Source organism: Malania oleifera, chromosome 1, assembly GCF_029873635.1.
Source record: "Malania oleifera isolate guangnan ecotype guangnan chromosome 1, ASM2987363v1, whole genome shotgun sequence".
Lineage (NCBI taxonomy): Eukaryota > Viridiplantae > Streptophyta > Magnoliopsida > Santalales > Ximeniaceae > Malania > Malania oleifera.
Genome location: NC_080417.1, coordinates 124,796,151 through 124,805,145, shown reverse-complemented (window position 1 = coordinate 124,805,145; position 8,995 = coordinate 124,796,151). Strand labels below are relative to the sequence as shown.

Here is an 8,995-nt window from a genome sequence, read left to right as displayed (position 1 = left end):
TATCTTGAGACAAATTATAAGATGATTTGAAATTGGTTTTATACAAAATATCTCTATTTCTTTTAGCTCTCATTTTCTCTCATCCTTTCTTTTTGTCTACATACTTTAAGCTTTTTTTTTGAGCGTATATATCAAAATGAGAAGGAGAGAAGATCCTTTTATAGGGCAATAAGTATAACACATACTTTATGATGATATTTATGGTGATAGAAAATGAAGGAGTGTTAATTTTTATACTTTTCTTATACAGTAAAGAAGTTATATTTGAGCCCTCAAATAAATTTTGTTTTAGTGTATGGATCGGTTTGGAACTTGGAACCCCATGGGCCATGGCCCATGAGCCGGGCTGGGCTCGGTCGGATATGGATCGGCTTCAACCCGTTTACCCACGTTGTAATTACTGTGAGTCTGCAAGCCGAAGTTACAGAGACAACGGGAAGAGAGGGGAGGACAGGGAACCAGTGGTTGAGCTTTTGAAGGAAAAGAGGGTGAGAAATGCAGGCTGTTCGATCTGGAATTCGCGCTCTCAGATTGTCTTCATCTTCTTCATCTTCTTCATCTTCATCTTCAAAAGTTTACTCGTCCCCGCTTCGTTTCTTCAATGGTTCTACTGTGCCGGGGATTATAGCTGGAGCTAGGTTTTTCTCTCTATCACCGGCTTACTCTCCTTCTTCTTGCTTGGAAAAAGAGGAAGTCACTTCTCGCGTCTTAGATCTCCTCAAGTCTATCCCTTTCATCGATCCTGCCAAAGTACTCTCTCTCTCTCCCCCCGCCTCTCTATTGATTTCTATTGTTTTTCGTTTCCTAATTTGATTCAGCTGTGTTATGATTTGATCTGCATTGCAATTAATTTGAATCACTTGATTTAGTGTTATTCATTTTAGATCTTTTCAGGAACTTATAGGCTATGAAGAGTTCATTTGTTTATGGTGGGATTGGAAACTCGATAGAATTAAGCAATGTTAACTGACTTGCCTTGGCCCTTGAGGCGCTTCCATGACTGTCAATTATAAATGAAGGCTGTTAATAGTCTTAATCATCTAAAGAATCTCAGTACATTGTTCTCTTGTAAGGCGATACTAAAGTAGAAGTGTAGATAAAGGTTACTTTGAGGAGGCGCTATATTTCAAACAAGAGTTTGATTATTGGTATTTGCAGTGCGTATCACAGACCATAACTTCCGCGCACTGTTTTAATCTCTCTTGTTTTCTGTTGTGCCTTATCTTTCTGCAGGTTACTTTCCCATTTAACTGGAGTCTGTACATTCCATCTCTTTACTTTCTTCTAGTATATCTTGTAACTTCCAACAAAAAAAAAATAAAATAAAAAAATCCGATGCTGGTCTTAACCCAGCATAGCCTTCCTCTTGCCTTAGTAGAGAACTTTTGGGGTTCAGTGAGCAGTAGTAGAACCTGTTAATATAAATTTCTCAAGAAAGTTACAGAACTTAAAGATAGTAGAATGGTAGATTTTGATCTTTGTTGCAATGTTATACAACTTATACCATGCTGAAGTTTGAAAAACAACAAATTCAGTTAATAAGATCTTCTGAATGTTGGTTAAAATTAGCTAAATGAAAAAAATCTCTGTGCTGATGTATTAATGCTTACTAAATTAAAATGCTGTGCTTCAAGTTCGGCTCTTGTTGACACAATGATTTGTGTAATGCTCATTTTTCAAATGTGAGATGAAATGCTCGTACATTTCATGGAAAACCATCTTAGAAGCACATGCAGTCATACCCTCATGTGTCACTGGAAGTGTGTGTAAGCTTTTAGCACAGTTTCCAAATTAATAAAGAGTGATATTATTCTTAGATTATACACCTAGAAGTTCTCAATGAGTTACTTTGAGATTTCTTATGGGCACAAAAACTTTTAATCTTAAAAACTCATGGAATAAATTGATTAGAACACCACCGCCACCAACAACAACAGCAACTATAACAATTCCAACCAACTCCTAAGTCCCACTAGTTGGCTACATGAATCTTCTTTTGCCATTCCCTACTATCTTGGTCTAAGTGATTCTATGTCTACCCTCCCTCGTATTGTGTCTACCACAACAAAATCACCTAAGCATTATTTGGTCTATGTTGCAAGTGTCCAAACCATATTGACTACATTTCCTTTATCTATCTTCTATAGGTGCCAGTGTGCTACACCTAGCTTGTCATGGATGTGTTATTCATTCCTTACTTTTAGAGTTATATTGCTCATGCATCATAGCATTCTCGTTAGTGCTACTTCTACTTTTTAGATATGCTGTGTCTTTGTTGTCCAACATTTTGTTCCAATATTGCATGGCTTTATAGTTATTGTATAGATTTTTTTTTGTTTTTTTTTTTAAAATTAGAAGTACTTTATGATCACACATCATGCTCAAAGCACTTTTCCATTTTACATAGTTTGCTTTAACTTTGTGTTACTTCTTATTCAGTTTCTCACTCAATTTACAACAACAACAACAACAACAACAAGAACAACAACAGAACCAAGCCTTAAGTCCTACTAAGTGGGGTTGGTTATATGAATCTTTTTCTCGCCAATTAATGCGATCATGGACCATTTCTTTTGACAGATTTAAGGCTCTTAAATCCTTACTCACTATTTCCTTCCAAGTTTTTTTAGGTCCACCCCTACTCCTTCTACTGACCCCCACATTAACTAACTTACTCTTCCTCACTGATGCACTATGTGGCCTACATTGCAAGTGTCCATGCCATTTGAGTCATCCCTCCCTTATCTTATCTTATATAGGAGTTACACCTAAATTACCGCGAATATGTTCGTTCCTTAGTTTATCTTTCAATGTTATACCGCTCATCCATTTAAGCATTTTCATCTTGATAACTTTTACTTTTTGGATATTCTATTTCTTTGTCGCCCAACATTCTAATCCATATAGCATAGTTGGTCTTATAGCCGTCCTATAAAATTTGCCTTTTAATTTTCAGGATATTCTACGATCACAAAGCACACTTGAAGCACTTCTCCATTTTATTCAACTTGCTTTAACTCTATGTATTACATCATCTTCAATTTCTCCTTCAGCTTGCATAATAGATCCAATGTATTGAAATCTACAAGTGCTATTTATTTCTTCATCATCAAGTTTAACTTTGTCTCCAATATTCCTCCTACCATTACTGAAATTATATTTCATATATTCTGTCTTACACTAGTCCTTACACTAGTCATTACTCCATCGTATATATCCTTAATGACATTAGTATACCTACTACATATACCCTTTTTCTTCCTAAAACCTACCATAGAACTTCCCTAGGTATCCTATCATATGCTTTCTCTAGGTCAATAAATACCATAAGCAAGTCCCTCTTCTTTTCCCTAAACTTTTCCATTAATCTTCTTAAAAGATATATAGTTTCTGTGGTAGATCTCTCAGACATAAAACCAAATTGATTTTCTGAGATCATCGTTTCTAACCTCAATTTTTGTTCAACTACCCTACCCTTTCCCATAGTTTCATCATATGACTCATAAGTTTAATTCCATGATAGTTATTACAATTTTGAATATCTCCTTTATTTTTGTATATAAGTATTAAAATGTTTTTCCTCCATTCATCTGACATTTTCTTAGTTTTTATAATTGTATTAAATAAATTAGTTAACCATATAATTCCGTTATCACCTAAGCATTTCCAAACTTTAATTGAGATGTTATCCGGTCCTATAGCTTTCCCATTTTTCATCGTTTTTAGTGCAAACTTAACTTTGTTAACATAAATTTTGCGAATAAATCTCATATTTTTAGTCTTTTTCTCATTTGTCAAATCTAAGTGTAAGCCTTCTATTTGGTTTTCATTAAACAATTTACTAAAGTAACTTTGCCATCTTTCTTTAATGTCTTTGTCCTTAACCAAGACAATATCATCCTTACTTTTTATACATTTTACATTTCCTAAGTCCTTACTTTCTTTAGCTTTAGCAAGTTTAAATATATCTCTTTCTCCTTCTTTTTTTTGTATCTAATCTATCATACAAACTATTAAATTATCTGTATTTAGCTTCACTAATGACATTTTTTGCATATTTTCTCCCCTCCTTATACTTCTCAAAGTTATCCATGTTTCTACATTTTTTGTCACGTTTTATACCAAATTATTTTTGTTGCCTTTACGACTTTCTAGACATCTTTATCCCACCACTAACTTTCTTTGCTATTCGAGAATCTTTCCCTTGATTCACCTAAAATTTCTTTTGCTATCTTTTTAATAGTGTTAGCTAATCTACTTCTAAGAGTATTTGTATCTATCCCATCCTCTATAGTACAATCCCCATCTTTGATAATTTTATCTTTAAATTTATTATATTTTCTCCCTTTAGGTTTCACCACCTAGTTCTCTTACACTGGTTTATTTTATCCTTTTTCTTCCATTTTTTAATACATATATCTAACACTAAGACTCTATGTTGTGTGGTTAGGCTTTCACCTGGAATAACTTTACAATCCTTGCATGATAAACAATGAATCTACCCTCCTAGTTAAAAAAAAAAATCTACTTGACTTCTATTTTGTCCACTTTTAAAGGTTATTAAGTGTTCTTCTCCCTTCTTAAAGCAAGTATTCATTATACTAAAATCATACATATAGCAAAGTCTACGATCATCACCCCAGACTCATTTTTGTCTCCATATACATATCCTCTATGCATCCTATTATAACTTTTATTATCCATTCCAACGTGTCCATTCAGATATAAATAACAACACAACAACAAAACCAAGCCTTAAGTCCCACTAAGTGGGGTCGGCTATATGAATCCTTTTCCGCCAATTTATGCAATCATGGACTATTTAGATATCTTCCTATAAATATTTTCTTAGTCCCTGCCTCCCTGGTATGCTTTGTATAATACTATCCATATCTTCCCAAAATTGTCTCTTAAGATTTTCTGCTAAGCCAACTTGAGGAGCATAAGCACTAAAGATATTTATTATTTCTTGGCCTAATACCATCTTGATTTTTTAAAATTCTATCCCCTACTCTATTTACATCAATAACGCTATCTTTTAAGTTTTTGGCTACAATAATTCTTACTCCATTCTTATGTTTTTCTTTTCTAGTGTACCAAAGTTTAATTCTTGATTTATCAATTTTTCTAGCTTTCACCCCCACCCACTTAGTTTCTTGAAGGGAAATTATATTAATTCTTCTTCTAATCATTGTGTCCACAATTTCCATGCTTTTACCCGTAAGTGTCCCTATATTCCAAATTGTTAATCTAATCCTAATTTCTTGAACTAACTTCTTTACCTGCCCACGTCTAGAATGATGTAGGAACCCTCTCATATTTGACACCGTACCCAGGCGCCGACACGTCGCGTCGCTTCGGGGTGACGACCTAGCCTACCCTCACCCACTTTTAATTGCACCCAGGTGGTACAAGTGCAACGCGTCATTTGTAAGGGACGCCCCAGCAAATAGTCGGTAAGGATTCATATCATAATGATTTGAAAAATTTTATGCTGGTTGTCAGCTACCTAACACAACCCTCCTCCTTTACCCGGGCTTGGGACCAGTTGTGTGTGAAAAAATTAGGACATTAAGTGCATCGTAGGCGGAGTTTTTCTCACTCAACTTACATAATAGAATTAAGATACTAAAATAGACCGCCATTTGTAATTTCTTGAACTACTAAGTTCAATATTTTCTATGCTATTACTCCTACATAACAATAGACTTGAAGAAATTTTCCATGTTACCCAACATGCCATATATTACATCTTATGTACAGATTCAAGTTTAATACTTTCTCCACTATTCCTTCTACAATGACTAAAATTGCATTTCAAATATTTTGCCTTGCTTCTAGTATATTTTGAAGCTTTGCTCCATCAGTCATCATCTTCAAATCTCATATTAGGACATCTTCAAATCTCATATTAGGAGATCTTCTAAAATATTCCCTTTACTAGAAATGCAGCAGATTGGGAAGTTGGGAACTACATGCTCTCTTTGACTTCTATAGCTATCTCTACAATTTTTGGTACCAAAATATCCCCAGTGAACCAAAATGGGTGTTGGACAGTCATGTTGTTTTCACAGTCAGATCTTTCTACAGGAAGCTATTTCCAATGTGAACAAATTGCTGCAAACTCCCTTGGAATTGTATTTGGAAGACAGCAGCCCCTTCAAAGGTCTTCTTTCTTGCCCGGGAGGCAATGCATGGAAAAATTTTAACCCTGGAAAACTTGCAGAAAAATGGGCTGACTGTTACCGACAGTTTTTTTCTTTGTATGGCTGATGCGGAATCAGTCAACCACTTTCTTCTTCACTGTCCTGGGACAAGAAGTATGTGGAACATGGCTCCGCCCTTGACTGGACAGCAATGGGTTACTGCATGTTTAGTAAGAGGAGAGCTTTGGGCTTGGAAAGGCATTAGAGCTTGGAAAAGCATTAGAGCCACCAAGGAGAAGAGAAAGGCTTTGAATCTCATTCCTCTTGCCATATTTTGGTGTGCTTGGAAAGAAAGGAACAGGAAAGCCTTCAAAGATTCGATTACTCTGCTTCAAATTTGCAAAGAGTATTGGGTGGCTGATGCTTCCAGCTGGCATGGTGGGCAAATTGTGAATGATCACAATTCTTGATTTGTGACACCCTGCTGGGCGGCTGACTGCTTGTACCTTGGGTTGGCATCCCCTTGATGCCCAACTAATAATAGATCTTTTATCGATAGAAAAAGTTGTCATGAATAAGGTCGGAGACGACGACCAGAGGGGAATTCGAGTAGATCGAGGGGCTCGGCCAAGGGAACTCCTCACCAGGGAACGCAAATAGAAGGGGTCCGAGCTGGTTGTTAGATAGAAGAGATGCCGAGCTGGTTGAGGGCTCGGATGAGACGACCCGTTACAGGGGAGCTCGAACATAGGGCTTGAGGGGCTCGGACGGAACAGCTGATCGCAAGGGAGCTCGGACAGATGGTGCTGAGTTGAGGTCGTCAGAAGAGGCCGAACAAAGTGAGCGCGTGGGCAGGTTGGCCATTCGCAGGTCGGCTCTTTGCAGCTCGGATCGTCGTGGGCCGAGGCGTGGATCACGTGGCAGCTGGGCTGGGTGCTGGGCCGAACTCCCTTAACGGCTCATTGTTGCTTATGTGTTAAGGGGCCAACTGTAGTAGAGCGCAGGGGGTATTCCAGAATAGTTAGTTAGAGTTTGCTATGTATAAAGTTGAGGGACAGTGGGAATAGGGGAGAGTTAGAAAATTGGACATTTGCTTTCTGTTTCTGGAGAGTGGCTCTCTCGAACCAACCAACCTGTTCTTCCTTATTTCAATTTACATTGTAAGCATTGCAGTATTAAATTCAGTTCATCCCTGTAATTTCATTCTCTTGCAAGTAATGCATTCAGTCAGGCATTACCACTCATTTGAGTTCATTACAAATTGTGTTGAGTTCATCATCCCTTCGAGTGGATTCATTACAATTGGTATCAGAGCCAAACTCCTACCACCATGGGAGAGGGAACTCGCATGAACCAGATGTTGGAGTCCATCGCTGCCCTGAAGAGATCACAAGAAGAGCATCAGAAAGCTCAGCAGGAGATGCAAATCACTCAAGCAGAACAGTAGAAGCTACTCATCACCGTGACTCAACAGTTGGGAGCTCTCTCCGATGCGGTGAAGCGTCTCAGCAAGCAGAAATTCGACCTGGAAGGGACAAGAGAGACATCGAGCCACGAGTTCAGATATCAACCCCATGAGAGCTTCAATGGGGAGCAACACATTATAAATAGAGCAGGTATTCAAACTAAAACGGTGAGAGTTGATTTTCCTAAATTCAATGGTTCGGATCCAGCAGGTTGGCTCTATAGGGTCAGTCATTTCTTCCTATTTCATGAAACCCCACCCCATCAAAGGGTTTTGTTGGCCTCCTTCCACATGGAGGACAAGGCCTTGATCTGGTTTCAAGACTTCGAGAGGTCTGGTCTATTAACAAGTTGGGAGACATTCGAAAGAGCCCTGCATACCCGATTTGGGGTCGCTCCCTATGAAGACCCATTGGAGCAATTATCAAACCTAAAACAAACCTCTACTGTAACCTTGTTCAAGGAATAGTTCGAGGAATTGTCCAATAGAGTCAGAGACCTTGATGAGGGCCATCGGCTCAGTTTGTTCATGGGGGTATTGAAGGAGGAGATCAGGTGGGCAATGAAACTCTTGAACCCAATCAATGTGCATATGGCTTATGGCAAGGCCCGAATACAAGAGGAAAACCTCCTAGCAACTAAGAGGTATATCATACCCAAGCACTCTACCCCATCTCATCACCTAGCTGTGACCAAACCAGCAGCCAAACCCAACACCCAGGTCCACAAATACTCACTAGAACAGATAAGAGAAAAGAAAAGCAAGGGGTTGTGTTTTAATTGTGATGCAAAATGGCATCCAAGGCATAAATGTGGGGCTGCTAACTTTTCTTGTTGGAAGGAAATGAGCTCAACTGTTTAAACGAGAAGGAGGAACCCCTTGAGGTCGTATGGCATGATTGTCTCGGAGAAGTAGGGGTAGAGCAGCAATCGGGAGAGGACAAAGTGGAAATTACCCTACACGCCCTGACGGGATCCCCTCACTTTAAAACAATGAGAGTGGTTGGTTGTTTTAGGGGACAATCCTTTGTGATATTGGTAGACACAGGCAGCACTCACAACTTCATTGATCCAGCCCTGGTCAGGAGACTTTAGCTGACCTTGGATAGTGGTGAGAAGGTGAAGGTGAAAGTAGCTAATGGAGAAGAGATACGGTGTGAGGGAAGATGTCCAGTAGTGAGCTTTGTGGTGCAAGGGACTAGATTTGAAGTTGATATGTACTCCCTGATTTTGGGGGGGCTGTGATATTGTACTGGGAATTCAGTGGATCAGTACGCTGGGCGAAATCGTGTGGAATTTTGTAGAACTTACTATGAAGTTCCATCATAGTGGCAAATTTTTGTTTTGAAATGACTTCACTTCCCAGGGTTCGTGGAAAAAGAAGT

General features: G+C 38.4%; 1 protein-coding gene across 1 annotated transcript in view; it reads left to right on the top strand.

Moving 5' to 3' along the window:
• The first annotated feature begins 307 nt into the window (after positions 1–307).
• Positions 308–8,995, top strand: part of LOC131151920 (acyl carrier protein 2, mitochondrial-like) — a 32,432-nt gene continuing 23,744 nt past the window's right edge. The window contains exon 1 of the mRNA XM_058103422.1: positions 308–750. Within this exon, the coding sequence (XP_057959405.1) occupies positions 496–750 (255 nt within the window). The 5' untranslated portion in view covers positions 308–495. The remainder of the gene's footprint in view (positions 751–8,995) is intronic.